The 27346-nt window shown below is 37.5% G+C and overlaps 2 protein-coding genes across 3 annotated transcripts in view; one reads left to right on the top strand and one right to left on the bottom strand.

Annotated features, from left to right (window-relative positions):
• LRCH2 (leucine rich repeats and calponin homology domain containing 2) overlaps nucleotides 1–27346 on the top strand; it is a 91459-nt gene that overhangs the window by 37880 nt on the left and 26233 nt on the right. For both annotated transcript variants that reach the window (XM_039256081.1, XM_039256083.1), the window contains exons 4-14: nucleotides 1434–1539; nucleotides 1619–1755; nucleotides 5929–6062; nucleotides 13444–13531; nucleotides 13834–13945; nucleotides 14369–14466; nucleotides 14564–14622; nucleotides 16524–16631; nucleotides 19973–20038; nucleotides 25765–25813; nucleotides 25896–26012. In XM_039256081.1, coding sequence (XP_039112012.1) covers nucleotides 1434–1539; nucleotides 1619–1755; nucleotides 5929–6062; nucleotides 13444–13531; nucleotides 13834–13945; nucleotides 14369–14466; nucleotides 14564–14622; nucleotides 16524–16631; nucleotides 19973–20038; nucleotides 25765–25813; nucleotides 25896–26012 — 1074 coding nt within the window. The remainder of the gene's footprint in view (nucleotides 1–1433; nucleotides 1540–1618; nucleotides 1756–5928; nucleotides 6063–13443; nucleotides 13532–13833; nucleotides 13946–14368; nucleotides 14467–14563; nucleotides 14623–16523; nucleotides 16632–19972; nucleotides 20039–25764; nucleotides 25814–25895; nucleotides 26013–27346) is intronic.
• Nucleotides 11363–12280, bottom strand: LOC120247961 (protein SET-like). The gene has a single exon (XM_039256076.1). The coding sequence runs from the start codon at nucleotides 12278–12280 to the stop codon at nucleotides 11363–11365; it is 918 nt and encodes a 305-aa protein (XP_039112007.1).

Below are 27346 nucleotides of genomic sequence, written 5' to 3' on the forward strand. Positions count from 1 at the left end.
CAAATATCAGCCTCTCCATGAGACAGTCTAAATTGCTGATATCTATTACTTTTAACGCTGCCATATTCCTTTACCCTGCTGTTTATTTATTCCCCACAGCACTAATCACCTGTCATATTATATAATCTACTCCCCTTGCTAGAATGTAAGCTCCATAAGGAGCTATGAGGGTAGGAATTTTTGTTGGCTTTATTTCTTGGTCTGTCCTTAGCACTTAGAACCTGGTTTAGCAGATAGTATTTGATGAATACATGTTGTTGAATGAAGGTGCTTTAGATATAGTTTGAAAGAAGTATGTGGGGTACATTTTTCTTTTTTTTAAAAGTTTATTTATTTTGAAATAGAGCGAAAGCGCAAGCGTGCGAGCAGGGGAGGGGCAGAGAGAGAGAATCCCAAGCAGGATCGGTGCTGTCAGCTGGGAGTCCGACTTGGGGCTCGATCTCACAAATTGTTAAGATCATGACCTGAGCCAAAATCAAGAGTCGGACACTTAACCAACTGAGCCATCCAGGTGTTCCAAGATACATTTTTCTAATCGTCTTAGGTCTATTGGATTTTTCCCTATGTGGCTTTAATATTCTTCTGAATTTACCCTCCTGCATTTTAATTTTTGATAAAACTGAGTATGTGTGCTACTCTATTCCCTTCAAGCTAATATTTCCAGTGTAAGTTGGAGATTGGGGGAATTGCAGTAGAATGTGAACCTCATTTGCAGTGTGTCTGGAATGATTGCTGTATGAGCTCTTGATGCAAATTTTTCTTTGAGGGGAGGAAGAGAAGAGCACAGTTAGCCTAAGCGGTCTCTTTTACGGAAAATGGTATCATTTACCTTTAAATCAAGACTTGCATTTTATTTTAACCTTGAGGCATTTCCAATTCAGATCTCCTGGAAAGTCTTTGTGTTATGATGTGAGCCACAAAGTTTTGAGCTTGCAATCCCTCTTATTTTGTATCCCTTTGAGAAAGAGGTTTAAATGGATTCTGACCATAGCCTTTGGTTCTCCAGCTCACATCTGTAAATCCTTGACTTTCTCAACTTCTGCCCAACAGAGTAATTCAAAACTACTATAATTGACAGATTATCAAAGCGATTGATAGTTGTTTTTTCTTTTACCTCTGAATGAGGAGCGCCTGGATTAGCCTTACTTCTGGTTTTGGTTGGTGAGAGTAGTCTTTAGTTGGGATTTTCGAAGGACTGAATTATGTAGTCCTAAGTTATAACTTCACAGTTTTGCACAGTAAAGTTTGTCAGCTGTGCTACATTGACTTTATGATGAAACATAAATAGAAATCTGCCAGATAATCCATTTTTAGAGAAACAACATTTGAGGTAGCTTTTGCTAGCTATTCGCCATGTGCTTTAATTTGAAAATGGAAATATGTCTGTATTTCTCAGTTAGTTTGTTGTAATTTTATTTTCTTATTTTCCTTAGGACATCAGCTGCAATGAGATTCAAGTCCTTCCCCAACAAATGGGAAAATTACACTCACTTAGAGAGCTTAATATAAGAAGAAATAATCTTCATGTGTTGCCAGATGGTAAGATGCTCATTATTTTTACTGAAATGAACAAGAGAGTAACTGTGTGCAATTTAATTTATTTGTCATTTCTGAACAGAATTAGGAGATCTTCCCTTAGTCAAGCTGGATTTCTCTTGTAATAAAGTGACCGAAATTCCAGTTTGTTACCGGAAGCTACATCATTTACAAGTAATGATTTTGGATAACAATCCATTGCAAGTACCACCAGCACAGGTTTGTAATGAAAATACTTCTATTTTCTTCTGTTTTTATTCATAATTATCAATCAGATTGCTAAATCAGAAAGCATCAGAATTAGGAGTCAATTTGTTGTTGAGGCCTTATTGTCTAAAGGAGTTTTTTCTGAGAAGTGACTTTTTCACTTTGGGAGGAGTTTTAGCTTAGCTTCTGGAAAATAGAATTTAGAAAGCCCAGATATATAATTCTGTTTGTCAATGTTCTTTTAAAAACATATCCTACTCAGGTATGTATCTACTTGATGTTTGTTGTATGATTGATTGGAACACATCCTTTTTTTTATTATTTTTTTAACATTTATTCATTTTTGAGAGAGAGAGAGAGTGCAAGTGGTGGAGGGGCAGAGAGAGAGGGAGACACAGAATCCAAAGCAGGCTCCAGGCTCTGAGCTGTCAGCACAGAGCCCGACACAGGGCTTGAACCCACCAGTGGTGAGATCATGACCTGAGCCGAAGTCAGACGCTTAACTGACTGAGCCACCCAGGCGCCCCTGATTGGAACATATTCTTAACACTGATAGACGGACAGAAAGAACAAGATACAAGTGGCAAAGTATTAATTCAGCCTTTTAGTTTGAGGATTAAATCCATATGGAATCTACTAAAATGATAGTAAAGGAACATACCAAGATAGAAACCCGTAAGGCCAAAGAATGAGAGAGAAGATGGCAACAGGGGAGGGCTGGCAACCAAATTTGGGAAAATGGAAGATAAATGAAACAGTGGGAACTGGGGTCTTTACTTATGCTGGCACCAGAGTATCTGGCTGAGGAGGCACATGGCAATGAAATGCCAGCAGGCACCCTACTTCCAAGCTACTCCAGAAGAAGGGTTGCCTTTTTCTTTCTACAAAAGTACCTTTAACTCATTCCAAAGTTGCTTTTTCTGATTCACATAAAGGCTGGCTGGGGTCCTGGTCCTAGCTGCCTTAGCAGCACGGGGAGAGCTGAAACTTGGGTCTGCGATGGGAGAGGGCAACACGAAGAAGGCTGATTTACTGTGTTAAACCTGGGAATGGCTTGGTCCTGGAGGACACCTGTAACTGAAGAGAGGGATGAAAGACTGAAACTATGGAAGTCTGTAGAATGTCTAAGGCAGTGCCGTCCAGCAGAACTTTCTGAGCTACAGGAATGTTCTGTGATTTGTGCTGCCCGAATCCCAGCGCCCCTTGCCACATGTGGCTGTTGAGTACTTGAAATATGGCTAGTGTGACTAAGGAGCCTGAATTTAAATTTAATCTTATTTTGATTAACTTAAGATTAAATAACTCCATGTGACTAGTGTGGCTACCATACTGCACACTACAGGTCTTAAGATTGACACCTTCCGATTCTTGCCCTTAGCTCTGCAGCCACATGACTGGCCCTCGCGTGCCTTCGCAAAAGCCTGGGGCTTATTCTGTGGCGTAGGTAGATCCTCTCCGATTCTTTCCCGTGACTCAGCAGCCAAATGTCTACCACTCTTTGCCCCAGCAGAATATTTTCTTGTCATAATACTGTATTTTGATTTAATGGGAAATCGTGACATAGATATAATAATAGCGGAGATACATTAGTGCTTCCTGTGTTCCAGGCACTATCGAAATGCTTTACGTGCGTTAAATTATTTGATTTTTATAGTAGCCCTGCAAAACAGGTATCGTTATTATGTCTCATTTTACTTATGAGGAAACAGAAGCATAGAAGTTAAGGGACTTATTCAGTGCCACATAGCTAAAACGTGGGCACAGCTGGTATCAAAGCAAGGCAGTCTGACTGCAGGGCCTGTGCACTAACCACCAGGCTATACTTCTTAAGTGACTGAGCCACCCAGGCACCCCCACCAGGCTATACTTCTGAAGGAGGAGGAATAAATTGATGGGGATTGAAGATGGAAGTGTTGATGATATGTCATAGTGGTGCGTAGTGGGTAATGTAAGAAATATGAGTCCTCATTTTCCTTAGTAAGACCTCAGTAAATAACATCTATCACCAAGAAGTAAAACAGTAACACCATATTACTGATAAATATGAAGGTAAATAGCAGAAAACCAACTGAAAGAGTTGGTATGTGGGGACCAGGTCTTGGAGATTGAAAGGAGTAGAATTGAGGGATTAATTTTTTCTTTATGAGTTTTGTAATTCTCTTTGACTTTAAAACTATGTACATGAATTACTACAATAAAAAATTATAAAAGAAAAGAATTCATCAGTATTTAATTTGGTAATGAAAGATAATTGTTTTTTTGGTTTATACAGATAATGAGATTTATTTTAATTGGTAATATACTTACATTCTAATAGCTCAGAAGTTTTTCCTTTTAAATGAAGTTTTTCAGTGGTCAGGTCTGATTTGGTATATGTTAAAATTATCTAAGAAACGTTATTCCTTTATACCTGGAATGCTAATTACTCTTTAATGTACTTTCTTACTGTTTTCTTACCGTTTTCTTTGCTGATTATTTTTACATGTTTGTAGGTTATGTGAGACCATACATAAAACAAAGCATTGTTTTCAAGATTTCACTTTTTAAGTAATCTCTACACCCACTGTGGGGCTTGAACTCACAACCCCGAGGTCAAGAGTCCCCTGCTCCACTGACTTGAGTCAGCCAGTCCTCCTGAAAAATTTTTGCTTAAAATTTTAAAAAACTTTTATTTTTTATTTTTGTTTATTTTTTAAAATGTTTATTTTTGAGAGAGAGAGAGAGAGAGAGAGAGAGAGAGAGAAAACACACATAAAAGGAGGAGGGCAGAGCGATAAGGAGAGAGAGAATCCCAAGCAGGCTCCATGCCTTCAGCGCAGATCCGGATGTGGAGCTCATAATCACAAACCGTGAGATCACGACCTGAGTGGAAACGAAGAGTTGGAGGTTTAACTGACTGAGCCACCCAGGCTCCCCTAAAAATTTTTTAAAAGTAAGCTCTATACCTAACGTGGGGCTTGAACTCATGACCCCAAGATCAAGAGTGGGTGGCATGCTCTACCAACTGAACCAGCCAGGTGCCCCATTATTATAGTTTTTGAGAAATATTTATTTGATATCACTCATGGTGACTGAAGTTAACTTACCATTTTCTTGCTTCTCATTGTCTTTTTTTATATAGAATACTTTCTTTCCCCATAGTATTTTACCCCTCATTGTCCCTTTTCTCCACCACCATTGAAACTAACTTTTCAGGACATTATCTTATTTGAATTGACAGTTTGAAAAATTATTTTTATTCTAACTGGCGTACGATCACACCTTTCAACATATTCATTTTTCTTATATTTATATTATTTTGATTAACTTTATTCCAGTGTTTAGACCAAAGAACTTAGTGGTTCTGATAAGATTACTTTAAAGAATTACATGGGCTATTTTTTTTTTCTATACTCATCACTACAGTGAATATATTTCTTTTCACTTTTTTCCAATAAAAGCAACTTTTGTGAGGGGTGCCTGGGTGGCTTAGTCGGTGAAGCATCTGACTTTGGCTTGGGTCATGATCTTCAGGTTTGTGAGTTTGAGTCCCACATTGGCTCTGTGCTGACAGTTTAGAGCCTGGAGCCTGCTTCAGATTCTGTGACTCTTGTCTCTCTCTGTCCCTTTTCCGCTCGCACATGTGCGCACGCGCTCTCCCTCTTTTTTTCAAATAATAAACATTAAGAAATAAAATAAAAAAGCAACTTTGGTGAATTATAGATTTTATATTATTTAGTGGTTTGTTGTACTTTTAACAAGAAAACTTTAGTGATATACAGAAAAATTAACTTATTTTTTCTAATAAGAATAGAAATGGCAATAGAATTTTAGTTGGTATCGTCAGATTTTTTCATATAGTGTTAGTACAAATTATTCAGTGTAAAGTATCTATTATGATTGTGATGTTTCAGCATAATTTAAGATTATTAAAATCTAGAAATAGGAGCACCTGGATTGCTCAATTGGTTAAATGTCCAACTCCTGATTTCACCTCAGGCCATGATCTCTCAGTTCGGTTAGTTCGAGCCCCACATCAGGCTCTGTCTTCCCTCTTCCCCTCTCTCTCTACTCCTCTTCCTCTCATATTCTGTCTCTCTTAAAGTAAACTTAAAATATATATATATATATATATATAAATTGGTAGGTGACATTTAAATTTGGACCTATGTATTTAAATCTACTTTCTCAATTATTTATTGACAGATATGTTTAAAGGGTAAAGTACACATATTTAAATACTTAAATATCCAAGCATGTTGCAGAATGGATAAGAAACCAGATTCTCTGGATCTTCCATCATTGAGTAAAAGGATGCCCTCCCAGCCTCTCACAGACAGGTAATGTAATATTCTTAATATTCTTACAGTCTCATTTCATGATTGTTGTCTTGAGTGTACTGAATATATTTAGGTTGATTGGTCCAGTATTAAAAGCAATAATTGACTGAAGTGAAATATGACCATCACAGAATTCTGTGATACTAGAATAAATTTGAGGTTTTCTCAAAATACTGAGTATTACTCATATTTTAGTAGTAAAATGTGTTTGACTTTATATTACAGAAACACTAATTTCTCAGCACTTGACAACTGTTAATTTATTATGATAATCACTCTATGGTACTAACTAGTATTGTGATAACTAGTAGAATTTGATTTTGGATTGAGGTTAGTGGAAGAGCAAGACATTTTAGGGTGCCTTTCTTCTTTATATTCTTTATGTCTGGATTAAGGATGATTTATCATTGATATTCTGTATGATATTGGTGTTTTTCTCCTCATGAGATTTTGAAATGGTAGATTTGACTATCTGTTTTTAATTCATCCTTTTGGGATGTAGGTTGGTTTGAAAGATTTTATGAAAATACAGTCCCACCCAGTAGTATGGAAAGTAATTTGGAATGGGGTGAGACTGCAGAAAGGGCGACTATACTCCTGTCTAAAATGTTTAAAGGTTTGTCATTTTATTTGCGACAAAGTTTAGATTCATTGGAATGGCAGTATATTAAGTAGTGTTTTTTAATTCCCAAATGGGATGTTTTCTAGAATATTTCTGTTGCCTCAGTAGAATTAAATATTTAAACATTACATTTAATTCCTAAAGATTATTTTGTTTAATAGTATGAGTGATAATAGACCAAACAATTCTATAAAAATTAGGCTTTGTTCATATTCTCATCTCTATTAGTTTGCTTTGCTTATTTAAAAATGAATTTACTTTAGTAGTGACATTTATAATATTAGTGATTTGTTTATTTTACAAAAAGCAGTTGAAAAAAAAAAACCCAAATAGTCTAATGCCTACTGAAAGGTTCAGGGTATGTTTTGTTGAATGACATGCACCTTGGTGTCAGCCCTCACAGAGCCCACAGTCTAGTAGAGAAGGAGTCAGTCAGCAAACGAAGCAAAGAAATATAATACACATACACACATGCAATTTTTAAATTGTGGCAAGTGCTACAAAGGAGAGGATCGTGTTTCAGGAGTGTGGTCAGGGAATGTCGCTTTGGGAAGGTGAGGTTTTAAGTCAAGAACTGAAAGAAGAAAAGCTAGCTGTGTAAAGACTAAGGGAAAACAGCATTTCAGGCAGCAAGAATGACATGTGCTAAGGCCTGAAGTTAGCAAGACACTTGGTGTGTTAAAGAAACTGAAAGGTCAGCATGGTTGGAGCAGAGTGGCTGAAGAAGAAGAGGTACAAGTTGATTTTGGAGAAGTCATCAGGCCTCAAGTCATGTGGGGGCTTTGGAGGCTGTGGTGTAAGGAGTTTGAATTTTACTTATAGTGCATTGGGAAGTCAGCAGACAGAGGCTGGGGAATAACATGATCTGGTTTATATTTAAAAAGGTATTTGGGCTTTTAAAAGTATAGACTGGAAATCAACAAACGTAGAAGCACAGGGACTAGTTGGGTTGTTGAAGTACTGTTAAGAGATCAAGGGGTCTCGAATAGGGTGAGTGCAGTGGAGGGGAAAAGGAGTGGAAAGAATTGAGATATATTTTAGAGATGGTCTCTAGCAATGATGTCCAATAGAAGTGTGATACAAGCCACATACGTAATTTTATATTTTCTTGTAATCCATTAGAAAAAGTAAAAATGGGGCATCTGCGTGGCTCATTCAGTTAAGTGTCCGACTTTTGATTTCGGCTCCGGTCATAATCTCATGGTTTGTGAGATCCAACCCCTCTTGGGATTCTCTCTCTCCCTCTGTCTCTCTGTCTCTCTCAAAATAAATAAACTTAAAAAGTAAAATGGAAACAGGGGAAATTAATTTTAATGTTATTTAACCCAGTATACCCAACACATCATTTCAGCATGTAATTCCTGTAAAAATGTTAGTAAGGTTTTTCACGTTCATTTCCTTTCTATTACATCATTGAAATCTGGTGTTTTTCATTTATAGCACGTTTGAGTTTAGACTAGCCATATGTCAAGTGCTCAACAGCCATATGATGGTTAGTGACTACTATAGAGTGTAGTGCAAGTCAATAGACTTTACTTATGCGGGGACTCTTAGGTGTGCTAATTTCTTACTCACAGCCTGTATTGAACTACTTAGAAAATTCCTGTGTGCACTTTCCACTGCTACGCTTATGCCTTTGGCTCTTTGATTCTTACTACCCAGAATAGCCGCCTGTGCCTTGGCTATTGTAAAGTCTTTATTCTACATAGATAAGCATTACAGTAGTCAGGTATATTAACTTCTGCAGTCAGACAGAATATACCCATTAAGCCCTTCTCTGGCTGTTGATAAATTTATGTCCTTGTGTCATAATGTCTGTAGTTCTCAGTTTTCTTATATTTGTAAAAAGGACAATAATCACCTGGACGCTGTTGGGATTAAATGAAATAATGTATATAGAATACTTAATACAATGCCTTACCCATAACAGCTCCTCAACAAATAGCTTATTACTCTGATTGCCAACTGTCACAGATCTACATATATTTTATTATAGTGCACGGATGTATTATTGAGCAGTGGCATCCGATGATTTTGCTTCTAATCATGGTTTAACCTCTCAATTCCTCTGTTGCCTGTGTAAGTTACTTATTCTCGCTCAGCCTATTTCTTTATGTAAAATGTTAACAATACCCACTTCTTAAGCTTGTTGTGAGAACTAAATGTGTACTTGTACTAGTTCAAGACCTGATATTCAGTAAATGTTACATTTTCCCCCCGGGACGGTAACTTTTATAAGCTTTATTATCCTCATTTATGAAAAGAAATGATGCATAAATTGCTGAATGTAAGGATTATAAATAAAATAAGATGCGTACTTGGCACAGTAGCTAATATAGTATAGACACTTCATGAATACTGGCAATTATTGCCTCTCTTCATCCTTGAAGACTAAGTTCCGAAGCCACTTTCTTGGGTGAGCCCTTCCTAACCTTACCAAGAAATAACTGATCACGCTTTTCTCATAGTACTTTGTATTTACCTTGGTCAGTCTTCCAAATATATAAACATACTTCCCCTCTGGTCTGAGAGCCCTTTGAGGTCAAACATTTTTTAATTCATCTTGTTATCTTTTCAGGCAGTCAGCATAGTGCCTGACACTTGGTAATTGCTTCCCTGAGTTTCCTTATATGTATATAATTTTTTATATGTATATAATTTTAAATCTTTATGTTCCTTTATTGGAGTAAGATTCCTGACCGGTATAGTGATGTATTACTAAACATGACCTGTGCAGAAATTACATACTGTCCATCTAGACAGGTTTTCTTACACTTTACCTGTCGATGGAATAGTTCCATTTATAAAGTTTTACGCATCAAAAAGCTTTGAATTTGACCAGGCTGTTCATGAATTCATCTCTGAAAAAGTTAAGTAGCATTTAATTTTAGCTACTATAATTTACAGCATTAAAAAGTTTATGCATTAGGTAGCTTCCCAAAATGTTATTCTATGCACAGTGGATTTAGCCGAGCCGAGCCCGTCATTCTCACCCAGAGTCACACAGACAGGCCTCTCTTGAGAGCTACATGCTAAATAGCTAGCACCTGGAGACAAAAGTACTCTGGAGTTTACCACCAGTACGGACTTCTTGTCTGAGAGTCTGTTTTCTCAGCCCAGTTTCATAGTGTCAGTGAAGACATGCCAGCAACTGCCCTTTGTGTAGTTGGCATTAGAGCACCTGGTCTGTCTGACGGTGGTGGCAGGCACTATTATTATATCCAGGTAAATAAAGGCCCAGTTTTAAAAATGCCGATTTGGGATACAAATCAAGGGCACAATGTAATCAGAACTGACTTTTGAGCAATCTGGTACCCCAACTGAGGTGGAAGATTTCAGAAGCTGATGGCAAATTGTACCCACGATGGTTCCCAGATTTGGAGATATTAATACATTAATTCCAATCCCTTTCTCAAGCCCACATAAGCCCTGAGGTCACCCTGCAAAGTGCGTATCAAAAAATATGGAGTCAGGGTGGCAAAGTTTGACAGTACATTATACAAGTCACACTTGGAAAGTCATAATTAAATACATCTGTTCTGAGAGAAAAGCATCACATCCTTTTTGTACAAATTTAGTTTTATTGTAAGAAAGCAATTTGTACTTTTAACATTTAAAACCGAGCATCATCTTTCCTTCCCAGAAAAACAAAAAGAAAATTTAAAAATAAACAACAAAATTACAAGAGAATGTCAATTCCAAATAAGATGCTACAGGTTCTGCTGATTCTCCCACCGAGTGGCATGGCTCAAGTTATCATTAGGAGAGAATCTTATCTTAAAAGTGTCATCTTCAACTGCAAGGATGTCTGTTAAACATCACAATTAAACATGCCACAGTTGAAGCCATGCTGTCAAAATGCCCACTCAGGCCACCCAAACAGCTCAAAACCACCGTTTGCTGACCTTCTATAATCCCATTTTTAAAAGTTTTTTTTTTCTTTTTCTTTAAACAGGAGAAAGTAGACAGACACATGGTGGTAAATGCTAACTGTCCACATTCACACAGAGACACAGTGTAATCTGTGGGCCCAATATACAGAGAAAGGAGGAAAAAAGCTAGAATTCTCTGCACTACTACACAGGGGCCTAACACCCTCCAGCTTCCAGCAGAGCTAAGGGAGCAGAAGGTTTCTCTTTTTTCCCCACAGAGCACAGTGTAGATGTCATAAAATTTTTGTTTAGACAAAACTTTAAAAGGGATAAAAATGAACTTGGAATAGAAAGGGGTAGAGAGTCCTGTATTCTGCTCAAGGTATTCTCCCATCCCCAAATAAGTAGAGAACCATGGTATAAAGGGAGAGTAAAGAGAGTTCCAAAAACAGGGCAAATGAGGGGCGCCTGGGTGGGTCAGTAGTTACATCCAACTTGGGCTCCGATCATGATCTCACGGTTCATGGGTTGCAGCCCCACGTCCGGCTCTGTGCTGACACCTCGGAGCCTGGAGCCTACTTGAAATTCTGTGTCTCCTTCTCTGTCTGCCCCTACGACTCCTACGCTGCGTCTCTCTCTCCCTCTGAAAAATAAACAAACATTAAAAAAGATGAAAAACAGGGCAAATGAGCACAAGAAAAAGCGGGGGGGGGGGGGGGGGGGGGGGGACGGGGACAAAGACTGCAAGTTGCGCCCGGGAGCTGGAGAAGACTGAAAAGGGAAGGCTGGAGTCCATCAGTGTTCCATTAGTCACCTTCTTCCCCCTCGTCGTCTCCTTCTTCCCCCTCGTCGTCTCCTTCCCCCTCGTCGTCTCCTTCTTCCTCCTCTTCATCTTCTTCACCTTCCTCCTCTTCATCTTCTTCACCTTCCTCCTCCTCTTCTTCACCTTCCTCCTCCTCTTCTTCACCTTCCTCCTCTTCTTCCCCTTCCTCCTGGTTGTTATCGACATCATCGTCGTCATCGTCATCATCTTCTTCCCCTTCTTCGTCATCCGAATCAGAAAGCAAGTAGTACTGCAGTGGATTTGGCCAGATATCCTCTTTGATGAGCTCTCCTAACACATCGGCATCCGCATCAGAACGGTCAGTGAACCAGGTGAAAAAGCTCTCTGGTTCCTCATACTTTCTCTTCCGGCCGCCTTTATCCTGCATTTGACTTGGACGTTTCGTCAGATCCTTCCCAGGTTTCCATTTGACTTCAGTGAACTCTGAGGACGGCTCACCGTACTCACTCAGACGAAATTCTCTGGAGAGAACTTTATTTTCGAAGTAAGGGTTTTCGTCAAAATAGAAATCGATTCTGAACCCTGACTTGATATCTTCAGATTCCGTCACCTCAACTCTTGCCAGATAATGCAGCGCCTCTTCATCTTCCTCCCCAAGCAGGGCAGACACTTCTGGATGGTTGATAAATGTCATCGCCCAGAAATTGGGGATTCTGGCGATCGCTTCCGACCTCTGCTGAAAAAATGGCTGGCGGAGTTTGTTGTATTTCTGTTCGATTTTCAGAATCTCCTCACTGGCTTGCTCATTAAGTGTGTCGATTTCATTTTGTACTTCGTCGATACGTTCCACTGCTTCTTGCTGTTCTTTTTCTGAGGGATCGTCAGCTTCGTTGTCGTCGGAGTTGAGCTTTTTACCGAGTTTGGCCGGCGGCGCCCACATGGTGCTGCTCCGCGCTCGCGGTGGGGGGCGGGGAGGAGAGACGGAAAGGCTGAGGGGGCGGGCAGCGGCTTTTCCCTCACGCCACGCGCGCCAACCGCCACACGCGCCGCACGCGCCGCCGCTCGCTCGCCCCGTCCGCCTCCTCCCGGCGCTCGGCCGCCTCCTCCCGGCTCTTGCTCGCTCTGCCTCTCCGTGGCCCGCGCGCGCCTCCTGACGACGTCACGGCGTGACGACGAGGAGGGGGCGGGGCGTCGTGCCGGCCCGGCTCCGCCCCCTGCTTACGGAGGCGAGGAGGCGCGGTACCTACATTGATACATTCCTGAAACGTGTACAGATCAGTGTTTGGGGGAGAAAGACAGCATCGCGATAGCGATCAGGGACTTTAGTGTTAGGTAATCTTGGGATCGAATTTAAACTGCCATTTTGCAGCTTGTGTGTTATTGAATAAGTTGTTCAACCCCTCCTGGCCTCAGTTTCCTCTTCTGCAAAATGAGAATACACTACCACCCTGCTAGAATTTTCACAAGGCGTATGTGAGGTATTGTCTTTAAAGCACTTACCCCAATTCTTGTCGCATAATAAATGGTCTGTATGGAGTGTATGCAGAGTTGCATCTTTGTGAATTAGCAAATTAAAGTGAAAAAAACTTTGCAGCCTGGGTGGCGTACTGTTGTGTAATTCTGCGGTTTGTTTATTCAGTGCTTTGCAGACTTTTTTGCATTTTCTCTTTTTCTTAATTATCAGATGGGCATTATTTATAAAGCTGAAGCATATTTTTAGAACTAATGAAGAAGAAACTATGAAGTTAAAAAAGTAGTTCAGGGTTCTATGGTAAAATTTGTTAAGCCAGTCAGAAAAATAAAAAGGTCTTTCATTAAGAGTGTTTTTTAGCAGAACTCTGGTTTTCTGAATCTCTCAGGAGAAGTAATAGGTTATTGTTAACAATTGATTCTTTACAACAGAGCACATAAAGGGAAAATACTACGTGAGGGGTATGAATAAAAAATATTTTATTGGAAGATTTCTGATACTTTCCCTTCATGTCCTTAAGGATCTTAGACATTAAGAGTATATATTCTGTATTGTCTAGGGAAATTTTAGGTCAGGTCTGTGTTTATTTAAGAAGAAAACCCTAATTGTCCTTAGAATTTCTATTTCCATAGTATGGAAGATTTTTATCCAAACAAAAATCATGGCCCTGACTCTGGGATTGGAAGTGATAATGGAGAGAAACGATTATCTACAACAGAAGTGAGTCTTTTCTATTGCTGATCTATTTTATTAAAAAGTTGTGTTAGAGTTTTGAAATAAGTAGACACTTGTGCACACTTGATTTATTTTGTTTAAAGATACGATCATTATTGTATTTTATGACTTTAGATGAAAAAAGGACACATTTTTAGAAGCAGAACAGTAAACCTTAACATATTAATTTTTGGTTTGAGAACTGGAGATGTAAAGCAGATATTCTACACTTATGTGAAATTAAAGTAATTTAATCCTTATTCTATGTTTAAAGTGCCTCATTTGTACTTTGTACTTATTCCTTTCAGCCATCAGATGACGACACAATCAGCCTCCACTCTCAAGTCTCAGAATCAAATAGAGAGCAGACATCAAGAAATGATAGTCACTCAACTGGAAGTAAACCTGATCCTCAGAAAGGTAATTCATATGGCGCCTGCTATTTTGTTTTAATTTTTTAAAAATATTTATTTGTTTTTGAGAGAGAGAGAGAGAGCGAGAGCACGCACGAGCAAGTGGAGGAGGGACAGAGAGAGACACACACAATATCTGAAGCAGGCTCCAGGCTCTGAGCTGTCAGCACAGAGCCTGATGCGTGGCTCAAACTCATGAGCGGCGAGATCATGACCTGAACTGAGGTCTGATGCTTAACCCACTGAGACACCCAGGCGCCCCTATGTTTATTTCATGTATATTGCTTTTATAAAAAAATGCATTTTGAAAAATGATAATATCTTTGGCCAACTCTTTTATTGAGAAAATATACTTTTATTCTAAACACTATAGTATGAGAGCACACTGTTTACTCTTTATATGTTCTAATAAATATTAATCTATATTTAGATCAGGAGGTATATGATTTTATTGATCCCAACACAGAAGATGTATCAGTTCCTGAGCAAGGAGATGCACATATTGGATCATATGTCTCTTTCCTTAAGGTACATAAAACTTTGAACAAATATTAATAACACACTCTCCTTTAGCTCACAAAAGTACACTGCACAGATTTAAAATGGTAATTTTCTTTTATATAAGGGAAAAGAAAAAGGTCCTGAGAAATCTCAGAAAAATGAAGAATTGGGAGATGAAAAAAGGTAAGCACACATGAATCCTCCAATTGAAATGTAACTCATACATGAAATATTTGTTAGGTGTTTCTACTTGAAAGGGTACTTCAAAAGAATGTAATTCTTGGTTCATTTACCTTTTATGTTCAGATAGTTAATTTAGAAGTACTTCATTTGTCTGCATTCCTCAGTTAAACTGAAAATGATAGTAATCATTTAAGCTGAGTGTAGTATATACATTTCCCCCCCGCTAAGAAGTGTAATAATTCTTTTATTACTGAGGAAGACTGCACCTTCACATACATTTGGTTTGTTCGAGCTATTTAGCAACTCTTGAAAATAAATGATTTTTTGCATCGTTTGGCCAATAAGAAAATAGACCTGGAGTTTCAAATGTCTGGAACTGAGGTGGTTCAGCTCTTTGTCTAATACACTTGCCATTTCATCAGAATGGTTATAGTAATTTTAAGGGTATTTACTTCTGTGTTTTATGAAAATAATTGTACTTTAGGTCTTTTCTGTATCATTTATCTTATGAAATGATGGAGTATGACCTGCCACATTCAGTCACTCCTTAAAGTTGCTTCACAGCTGTAGGAAGGAAGGAAGGAACATTTGTTGTGTACCTACCATGTACCAGGATCTGTGCTGTGTGCTTTCCCATGTTTCTTCTTTATTTACTTTTACAGTTTTTTATTTTGTTTTAGTAATCTCTATACCCAGCGTGGGCCTCGAACTCATGACCCTGAGATCAAGAGTTTCATGCTCTTGCAACTAAGCCAGCCAAGTGTCCCAAAGATTATTATATAGTTTTTAAAGTTTTGTTTAAGTAATGTCTACACCCAACATGGGTCTCAAACTCATGGCCCTGAGATCAAGAGTTGCATGCTCTTCCTGCTGAGTCAGCCAGGTGCCCCTCATGCTTCTTACTTAACCTTCACTAAATTCTGCAGGGTTAGTGCTGTCCCCATTTTTACAGATGAGGAAGATGAAGCATGGAGACTCTAAAGTTTCTTGCCTAGAACCACTTAGATGGTGTCCACTAGAACCTACGGTGTGACCCTAGCTGTTTCTGATACCCAAGCTCTTATCTTTTCTCTCCGTTGTGCTTCCTCCAAATGACCTCACTGGTAATTTTAGGCAGTCTTGAATTAATCATCTCTGCTACCCCATGAGGAGGTACATTGCTTTGTCTCATACTCTTTATGTTTCATTCTTCTCATACTTTCTCACCTTACCTCATGAAGACCGTTGCCTAAACTTGAGGGTCACAGTGGCATACAAGATACGGTGAAGATACAGAGTTCTAGGATTTGATACTGTGTTTGAAATGAAATACCTCTGGGATAAAATTATTAGAGTTTGGAGAACACCTTATTTAAAAATTCCTTTGTTCTCTTTGATTAAAAATTATGTATTTTAATGAACATTTTCCTGCAAATTTGCCAGTCTTATTTGGACCTATTTTGCCTTTCCTGTACGTAAACATTTTACATAGAGATTTTAACATCACGGTGAATAAACCGATAAAGGCAGGGAAATTGAGTAAAACTTTCATAACATTTGATATTGATAAAGACAGCTGTATAGAGCTGTGGAGTTGTTATTGCACTCAAGACTGGGGAGTACGCATCGTTAAATTATACATTTCAGACGCTACCAAATGGTAATACAGTTTACTTTGTTAGCCATTTATTCATATCACTAGTATGATACATTTCCTATTGACTAGAGGATAGGCATGCTTTTATATTCCTTAAATATTCCTTACTTCTTATTTTAATGTATTTTATTAAATACAGTGACATTAGGATTTTAGCTTTCAGTTGGTACTAAAAACGAACAAATGGTTTCTTCTGCTTCTGGAAGCTGGCATAAAATGTCATCTGCCTTACTTTTTGGATAACCATGTTTGTGTCACCTTTCAGACTTGGGAAAGAACAGTTACTTGCAGAGGAAGAGGATGATGATGTGAAGGAAGTAACTGATTTGAGGAAAATAGCCGCTCAGTTATTGCAGCAAGAGCAGAAGAACAGGTATTTTTTTCAGTAATGAGATTTAAATAGGCAGACATTATAATCATTAAATTATTATTCAAAGATTATCAAGTAAGTTTCCAGTAAACAATAGGACCTTTTAAGATCCATGTCAAGGGGCTAACTATTAAAAGACACTGGGAAATACTTAGGAGAGAAGTGTCAAGTTACATAAATAATTAACAAATACTTTATACCCACATAGTCATTTTACTTAATTATTGTGTAGGTGTCTCTTGTTTAGTCCTGTGTGCTAAATAGTAGTAATTGGTCTATTTATTGATACTCATTTCAGCTCACAATAGCATTAGATACATTATAAGCATTTTTCCCCAAGTACATGTCCTGTGTATGTAGTGTGCCTTGTATGAGATTCCAAATTGGATGGAATCACATAACGGTTGATTAAATCAGCATGATGATTTGAAGGTCACAGGTTCACTTTGGTCTGTTTCTTGGTCAGGGAGGATTTCTCCCTCTGGCTAGGCTTTCTCCAGATACATGCCATTGGCGATAAGAAAGACATTATATGAATGACTATAAAATCAGTGCAAGTCCAGTTTTAATACAGGAGAAGTTCTGTGCGCTGCTCACGGTCAGCTGCTCTTGCATCTTCATGTAGTGAGAGTACCACATTTATAGTTTGGAAATAATAAAGAAGATCTGAGTGTTTTTGTTTCATTTTTTTTTTTTTTTTGCTTTGACAAAATGTAAAGAATAGTTTTGGTACATTTAACATGGGTGACTAAATTAAGTATTTTGTTTCTCCTAATCAAAGCAATAAATGTTTGTGACTCACATGACCATGTTTTGGGATGTTTGACATTTAAGTATACTGGCATTTGCTTAGGTATGCTTTGAAAAAAATGACTGTTAAGACTTACCAAATTGCAGATGTATGGTTTTAAGGGCCACTATTTTTAAAAATAATTACTAAATATTTTTTTGTGTGCAGCTACTATGTTTACAGAGTTACAAACCATAGTAGAAAGTGTCACTCATCCTTGCTCCTTCTGTATCTAATGCATCCTCATTTGCAGTTCACGTTTTTCTTTTACCATAACTTTCTGTCACCCTTTTCTGTGAAATTTATTTTCGAATCTCTTCCTGTGATTCATTTCTAATGGGCCTTTTTTATACTGGCTACTTGTGAGAGGTTGTGTATGGCTTTCCCCTTCCAGTATAATCCAAGTATTGATCACCCCCATGGTTTAAGAGGTTTGATGAAGCAAGCCATCACCTGCTCTGTGTAGCTTAGGAAATAGTTGAGTTTCTGTCTTTTCTACCTGGCAGGTGAAATAATTGTTTTTATCATTATGAGCATAGAATATTGATTTTGAAAGAACCCGCGACAATATTTCTCTGATTGTGTTAAGACTAGCACCTGGGTACGTAATTTTAGATTTTAACATTGTCATATGTATCATTTCTATATTTTTCAGTTTTCTACTACTGTATTAGTTTTTTATCTATTCCTATGACTTGAATTATTCTTTTTAGCATAGAAACAACATCAAATGATGTTTCCTAGGTCTTTGTTTTTTGTGATAGTTTTGTAATCTGTACAAAATAGCACCTAGCACTGTGCCTTGTACATGGTAGGTACTCAGTAATACTGTTATTAGTTAAGCGATTGCTTGAAGAGGAGATAAATTTAAAGCTAATAGGAACTACTAATTTAGTTATGTTCTTTCTAAATTACTTATTTTTTTCACTTATTTATTTTTTAATTATTTATTTTTTTAGATGTATGCAAAAGCAATCTATGTCTGACGTTTCTCTTCATCTCCCTTTTCAGATGTTAGCACATATGCATATAGATCTTTTAAGATACACATTAATATACAGTGACAGTAATGTAATAATTATTTGCGTTGGAAGGCGTTAAACTATTTATGGTATCTGGTCATAATGTAAGGAGCACATTTTACTTTTAAAATGTATAGACAGTGTTAATTAGATCTTTGGCCAGTTCTGTTCTGTTAATGGCCGAACTTAAATTGATCTCAGAATTTTTTTTATGCTGAATGTAGCATTTTCCCCACTAAATTATCTCTTCCCTTTTTCTAAAATACGTTTCCATTGCTCACATCTCTTAGATAGAGATAATTAAAATTTTTGTTTACTATTACAATACTTGAATTTGAGTGAGTCCAAGAAAATCAGAAGTAATCTTCTATAAGGATGTACCATCTCTTTTCTAAAAATCACTCTTTAAAGATGTATTTTTTTCCTTATAGTCTTGGATAGTTTTTTACCCTGATTCTTTTGCATTTAGGGATTGAATGCAATTTTAGTATTTGACCATGCTAAGAGGAATAAAGAGGTCATTAATGTCGAAATTCTTTGGTGCAAAGCTACACTGCTTTGCCTGTGCTACTTGTCCTTTGCCCCTCACTGTGACTTCCCCTAGGGAGGCTTTAATACGTCCAAGCTAGTGAGGAACCGGGGTCATAGAAATTGGTTTCTTCATGTCAGCCATCTTTCTCTAGTTACCAACTTATCCTTAGCTTATGGTATATTTTAGTAGTTAATATGTAGTTTTAATTTTAAATGATTTTCTCCTCTACATTTTGATAGTTGACTTCCAAAACTTTGCGAATAAAGGACATATTTTATTCTTTATAAGACTAAACTTTAAAATTGAGAAGTTACATTATGGTAAATAGAGAAATATTAAAAACTTAAGTATGTTAGTGATTTATGCTAAAGAGATATGTTAATTCATTACTTTTGACTTTGAGATGAATGCTTAGAATTCTATGAAATTATGGACAAATAGTTCTCTCATACAATGCTTTATCATTCTTTTCCTTTTCTGTTTTCTTCAAATACCATTTCATCTAGATATTAAAAGTGTAATAAACTTTTTAGCTGTTGTTTTTTTTTTTTTTAAGGAATTGAACTTCACATGGCTTTGCATTTAGAATTAAGATTTATTTGGCTTTTAGGAAAATGTACATCTGTTACATCAACATAACTCGTGTCACTTGCTGTGCTGGGAAAATGAAATCAATCATGATGGTACCTAAACAACCCGTATCTGTTTATCTTCTGTATTGGCCAAAAGTTAGATATACAGGGCAATAGCATGGTTAGAAGATATCTGAACCTGAAGAAAGGGTTTATAAAAGAAGATGCATGGAAGAGTTGGTGAGCTTCATTCCCTTGTAATACCCAGTGTGCTTTTAGGCATTAGATCTAAATAATATTTAAACGTTGTTTTCTAGCAGAGCTCTTCACGGACCAGATGCAGTTTATTATGGAGATCTTTTCTATCGTGTGTAAAAAGAAAATACCTTTCCATGTATTTTGAAATTAATGTATTGATTTACTTCTAGGATTCTTAATCATTCTACTTCTGTCCCAAGAAACAAGCCAAAACAAACTGTGGAATGCGAAAAGAGGTATATAAATGTCTTGGTCCTTATATTTAGTATTTTGTAACAAAACTTGATTCTCTAACAGTGATGTTCCCGTATGTGGGCTTTAATTGAGTAAATGAAATAAATTTAATGGAACTAGATAATTTAATGATGGAATGTGTTTACAGCACCAGTTAAATTTACTTCTGATATTATCAAATCCAAAAATGCCTATTTGATCTCTTTTTGTGCTCATACCTGCGTTTTGTCTTGATGATAGAATCATTTATTCATTTAGTAATTCAGCAAACCATGTGTTGGATTGCTGTTACTGCCAGGAATAATGTGTTTCTTCATCCTTATGTTTATTCTCTGTTACCGTTCTCTTTTTCATTTCATTTCAAGTAGGTTTCAGTAAATTTTTCTGTATGAATATAGGGTCTAAGTTAATATATATGAATTCCAGAGAACTAGAAGACTTTGAAAGTTTCTAGTTTTTCTTTTTGGCAGTTTGAAAATTTGCATCAGGCTCAACGCCTGGGTCATTTCTATAGGAGTATAAAGGTCCAAGGCTGGGGGTAGGGCGGGTATAGAGATACAGAATGGACAGTTCTTGAATGCTTGTCATATACAAACCGTTCTGATGTGTCAGATGTCTTTTCTCACTTAATCCTCATATTAACTCTATGAAGTTATCACAGAGTTACTGTGGTAACAGTTGTTACTTACTGTTACTGTTGTCACCCCATTTTGTAGGGGAGAAAACTGAGGCTCAGAAATTACCATAATTTGCTCACACAAATTGCTCACCATAACTTACTAGGTCACACAACTAGTAAGTGGAGATTCAAGCCCAGGTTGTCTGGTTCCAGAACCCCACATCTTAATATGTGGTAACAAGAACATTTCACTTCCTTGAGATCCTCATGTCCCGCTGATATCTTTCCTGGATACCTCACAGTCTAAAGTGAACTTTTCCCCCACCAAAGTTACTTCTTCTATAGGGTGTGCCTGCATGGATGTGTCACTACTTAGTCACCCAAGTCAGCAACTTTGAAATCAGTGGAAACTTCTCTTTCTTATGCACCCCTCCCAGTCGGGTCAGTCACAGAAAATGATAGCTTCTTGACGGTACTTGCACCCAAGCACAACTTCTCCATTCCTAGCCCGGTTGTGTTGGTGTAGGCCCCGCCCTCTTCCTCCAGGATCACTGAAGCAGTCACCAGACACAGCTCCTCTCTTCGCCTCTGCCTGCCTTTAAATCTGTCTTCTGCACTGATGTAAGAGGGATGGCTCTAAAACCCGCCTACTGGGTGACCGCCGTTTGTTATCTTCTCCTGGTTCTCTATAACTTTCAGGAGAAAGCTGAAAATGTTTCACTTAATCTGTGAGACTGCAGGGAGTTTCTGCACTGGCCCCTTTTGCCATTAGGAACAGTCCTTTTTTTCTTTATTCTAGCTTGGTTTCATGTCTCTGTGTTCTATATCCTGGTTTCTCTACTGGGATTGCCCTTCTTTTTGTCACTCAGGCTTTCAGAATTCTGAGTTCAAGTGTAACAGGACTGTTTTATAAGTTTACTTATTTATTTATTTAGAGAGAGCATGAGTGAGCTGGGGAGGGACTGAGGGGGAGGGAGAGAGAATCCCAAGCAGTCCCCATGCCAGTGCAGAGCCCGAAAAGGGGCTCGATCTCACAACTGTGACATGGTGAGCTGAGCCGAAATCCAGAACTGGATGCTTAACTGACTGAGCCACCCAGGCGCCCCTAAGGTGACTTTTTATACTCCGGGCTAGAAACATTCCTCTACTTAAATTTCAGTAATTGGATTTAACCCACTCCCTCCCTTTTTGAAAACTGATTGTGTTTTTCTTACATGTTTGCTCTCCTTAAAGTTTGTGGTATCACTTTCCCTGGCACTTCCTTTCATTTCCGTCTTATGCTTCCTCCCCAGGTTCCAAACATTCTCTTGAGAAAGCCCCAGTTACTCAAACCTCAAAACTGTGATGTCTAATCCTGCCCTCTCCTTCACAGAACTATTACTTCCACTTTCCTCATTTTCAGAACACTCAATTTTTTCTTCAAAAACAAAATTTTATTTTTTCCTGATTATAAGATTAGTATAGCTATATTGTTGAAAAATTACAAAATTTAGCAAACACAAAGAAAAAATAAATAAATATCACCTGTTATCCCTCTCTCTAGAGGTGACAAGTCATGGTATTTTGGTATTTTCCCCTTTTGGCCCTTTGTTCATCTGTGTGCATGAATATTTGCGTGCGTGCGTGTGTGCGAGTGAGCACCTCTACTTGGGTGTATAGCAGGAATATAAAACTCAGCTTTCCAAAGCCATACTCTTAATCTCTCTCCTTGTACCCCTTAAACTTGTTTTTCCTGTATGTTTTCCCATTTCAGAAAATGTCAACTCATCCTTGCAGTTACTCAGCTCGAAAACCTCAGAGTCAGCCTTAACTTGTCCCTTGCTTTCACATGACATATCTAATCCATTAGCAAATTTTCTTGACTCTACCCTCAAAATATACCCCGAATCCGATCACATCTTACCACCTCCACACCTAGCCCTAGCCGTAGCCTTCTCTTACTTCATTTATCATAGTAGCCTCCTAACAGGTCTCCCGCCCTTGCTTTCCTTTAGTCTGTTTTTCAAAAAAGCATCAGATCGGTATTCTTTCAAATGTAAGTCAGATCACATCACCCTTTATAAGTAATTCCCTAATGACTTCCCTTCTCACTCCGAATAAAAACCAGAGTCCTTTAAGGACTTAGAAACCTCTATATTATTTGGCTCCCTGTTGTCTTCCTCTCTTGCCTCTGTCTTCCTGGTCAGTTAGTTCTTCTCTAGCTAGACTGGCCTCCTTGTTGAATCTCAGTATGCCAGGCATTTTCCGCTCCCTCAAGGCTTTTTGTCTCTGCCTGGAATGATTCCCCCAGGTAACCATATAAGCCGTTTGCTTTGCTGTCGGGTTTCTGCTCGAATGTCACTTCATCAGCAGCAAAGGGTTCCCTGAACAACTTGCATAAAAGAGGATGCCTCCCCCACTTCGTCTCTTTATCCATTCTTTCTTAGTACTCCAGCTGATGCTCCATGAACCACCATATGCTTTTCCAGTCTGTCTCGTGGGAACTGGTATTACTCTAGTCCTCTGTGACTTTGAGAATTATTCTGATCTTTCTGGTGATTCATTACTTTGCCTAGTATAAGATCAGTGATCACACAAAAGATCAGTGATCAGTACTCAGTTGAACACTTGAGGAATTTGAAAATTTGAAGACAATTTGTCGAGCTCTTTAAGTTTTGTCTCTGTGCCTTGCTCTTTTCTGTATTACTTTGTCCTGTTAATCCCATCTGCCTTTTTCACTCTGGGTCCCAGCTCTGTTTCCTCCCTTCAGGGAGCCCCTGGGCTGTGCTTTGGTTCCTCGCCTGTGGGCTGAAGCCAGGAAGCTCTCTTTCTGCATCAGCCTGACGCATCTATGGGGTTTGCCTTGTTTGTTACCCATCTGTAAGGGAAAAAAATGGCTCCCCGCCCCCTTGCCTGGTATTCAGGGTCTTAGAAGGTAGAATTTTATATATCTTGTCTGTTCTTCTGGTGTTTTTAGTCAGGGTATACATCTGATCACTGTTACTGTATCTTGGCCAGAAGCAAAGTCTAATTCCTACATTTTGTGTGTTTTGTCAATATTTAGCTTAATTGTTTCTTCCATATACCCTGTCTGTTCCAATATTTAAAAACTTGTACTGCCCATATTTTTCCTATACTTACATGATGTTATCGTTATTTATATTTAAATCTTTTAGTCATTAATTTTGGTATTTGATAAGAGGTAAGGTGTCTAGTTTTATTTTTCCTCTCTTGCTCCCTCTCTCCTTTTTTCCACTCCTTCTCCTCCTCCTCCTGTTTTTCTTTCTTTCTGTGTGTATTTTATAATTGGTTAACCAGTTGTCTCAACACTATTTGCTACCTAACCTATCATTTCTGCGGTGATTGTAAAGTTCATATTTTTAAACCAAAAGTTGTTATATTTGTGGTTCTGTACTTGTCTTCCACTGGAAAATCTATAGATTCTGGTTCTAGTAGTAGTTAATTACTCTAATTTGGTAGAATATATGGAATTTCCTACTGGGGAAGTCCCTTTTATTATATACCTTTTCCTGATCATCTGTTCTTCCAAATTAATTTTGAAATTCTTTTATCACATTTCTTTATTTAAAACAATTTTTTTAGTGTTTAGTTTTGAGAGAAAGAGAGAGAGAGAGAGAGACAGAGCACAAGCAGGAGAGGGACAGAGTGAGAGAGAGGGAGACACAGAATCCAAAGCAAGCTCCAGGCTCTGAGCTGTCAGCATAAAGCTTGTTGCAGGGTTCGAACTTGTGAACCACGAGATTGTGTCCTGAGCCAAAGTTGGACGCTTAACCCACTGACCCACCTAGGTGCCCCTATCATATTTCTAATACAAGCCCCAAAATACTTTGCTTTTTTATTATAGTTTATTTCAGTGGTCAAATAATTCGAAGTGGAATTACACCTATAATATTTAGTCTTTCTGTCTAACGAACTTTCCAGTTATTCATGTTCCTTACTAGACATTGGTAGGTTTTTTTTTAATGCTTTATTTATTTTTGAGAGAGAGAGAGAGACAGCGTGACCAGGGGAGGGTCAGAGAGACAGGGAGACACAGAATCTGAAGCAGGCTCCAGGCTCTGAGCTAGCTGTCAGCATAGTGCCCGACATGGGGCTCGATCCCAGGAACCGAGAGATCATGACCTGAGCTGAACTCGGATGCTTAACCGACTGAGCCACCCAGGTGCCCCGACATTGGTAGTTTTTTTTTTTTTTCACGTAGGTCTTATGCATGTCTAAGTTCAGTTTCTTCCTAGTACTTTTGATTTTCCTTCCTTTTATGAATGGGTTTTTTCCTAATATATTTTATAGTTTGTTATAATTGATACATGAGAAAGCTATTAAGTTTTGTATATATTTTTATAACTGGTAACATTCTCTTAAAAAGAATAAATTTTACCCCCTTTAGATAATCATGTTTTCTTATAAATTTTGAAAATTGCTTTTTCTCTAATTTGTAAATGTTTCTTTTCTTACTGTAGTGTAGAGAAGTTCTACAACAGTGTTGAATAATAATAGCTCTTGTGGGAATTTTATTTGTGTATTTTTTCCAAAGGAACTTCTTCTTCAAAGTGGCTACCTAACGCCAGCATGCATGGTCTACTTTTCCCCAGAAAACTAGATGGAAAGAATTTCTGCCGTAGCCCCTGTGTGTCAGAATGCAGGGTTAGAGGTTCATAACTCAGTAATTCACTAGTCAAGAAAGAATTACTCCCCTAATCGCTTTGGCATTTAAACAAAAGAAATTTGTATAAAAACTTACTCGGTTTTTGTTTGTTTGTTTGTTTGTTTTTGGTAATGGTTTAATACAGGAAACATTCTGGGTTTTCATTGTATGTCTAGGTATCACATTTCTTTTGGCCTCTAAAAAAGGTCCTTAGAGTAGTTCTGTGCATGGAATGATATTAAGTAAACTCGTTTTAATGTTTTTTAAAGGAATATAACTGATTGGTAATGTACATATGTTTTTGTCAAGTAAGTTTTATGGTATTAGTTCAAACCATAGACATGGGTAAATTCTTTATATTTCTGCTAAAAAATGAGCAAGAGAGACAACTTTATAATGCTCATTATAAATACTTCAGAGCAATTCTAAATATTTTAATTATTAAGGCATCTTTAATTTTGTAGTGTCTCAGCGGATGAAGTTAATTCACCATTATCACCTCTCACATGGCAGGTAAGAAGAGAATGAATTACTGTTATACCTAATATTTTGTTCTCATTTATTTATTTAGTTAAAAGAAATTGTCTCATTACAGCCCTTAGAAAATCAGAAGGATCAAATAGATGAACAGCAGTGGCCAGAATCTCAACCTATAATCTGGCAGAGTGAAGAAAGGAGGCGGAGCAAACAGATTAGAAAAGAATATTTCAAGGTACTTTATTAAATTGCAAAATTTGCTTTGTAATTACTAGTTTCGATTTTATCAGTTTTGTGTTAAGGTAGACTTTAGTTACGTATAGTAAATATGTTATTTTGTCTTGACTTCCCACATGCATAAGTATAAATACTATGATCCAGTTAAATAGATAAAATTTCAGTACTTAAGAAGAACTAAGGGTGAGTAGATCAGTCTGAATTGTGCTTTACCAAATACTTGACAAGAAAGATGAATGCTTGCTATACTGCTTATTGTAGCCATATGGCGTAATGTCTTCAAAGAATTACTTAGAAAAGGTCTTTAATTAGATTTGTTTCAATATGTAGTTCACACATATTTGCCATTAGAATATAACTGTTTCTGTCAAAATAAATCCTATTTACATGACTCTAAAGATTCTTGAAAGTGTCCCCCATTTTTTCTTCTTGCTACCTTAGTAAATTTCTTAAGATACTCTTTTATCTTAGCTAAATTAAAAGCTTAGACTGTCGGAATTATCTCAGATTTCTAGTTTAGCAGGGTTTTAGTGAAACTTTACTGAGTACACCTTTGTAAATATTGTCATATTACTCACTTGTGGTTAAAGTCTGCTGTGTTTGTAGATGCCTGTGGAATTAGCATAATGTTCAATACTGGTCAGAATCCATTATTGGACTTTTTGACTCAAATGAACAGAGCAGGAAAGCTTCCTGCCCCATGAATAGCAAATTCTGTTGTCCTTGTGTACTTCTCTGTTCCCTGAAGCCTAATTTTTATCTAATAATAATAATTTTATGTAAATAACATAGTTCTCTGCTAAATTATAGGTAATTTGAAGTTTATATCACTAATGGATAGGATTGTATTTCATGTTTTTCTGTTTGGTAGAAGTGGTTATCTATACACATTGCTCTGTTTCCTTACATGGGAATAGAACATATTTGGAAGTAGTATCATATGACCAAAACAAAAACGTTATGTGTCATAGCAAGTCTGTGAAAAGTTTCATCCTTCAACAAATAATTACTGAATCCTTTTATTGTGCTTCATGTTACCTGGTCAGTATGAGAGGTGATGAAGAAATAAAAGACATAGGGAAAAAAAGAAAAACACTCTCAAGCAGAACCCTGGTCAGTAATGGTGTAAACCCTGTTTATCCCAGATCTTTACAGATCAGCAATTATATGTACATTCTGACATTTATTTTCAAGTGTCCTCTAGTTTATAGGATCTTGAACAAAGGCACTCAATAAAATTTGTTAGTAGAGAAAACCTGATGAATGAGTGATGATGTGGGGGAAATTTTAGAACTTCTGGCTAATGAATGAGATTTTGATATTTATTTGATC

Source organism: Hyaena hyaena, unplaced genomic scaffold (assembly GCF_003009895.1).
Source record: "Hyaena hyaena isolate Hyena2069 unplaced genomic scaffold, ASM300989v1 scaffold_556, whole genome shotgun sequence".
NCBI lineage: Eukaryota > Metazoa > Chordata > Mammalia > Carnivora > Hyaenidae > Hyaena > Hyaena hyaena.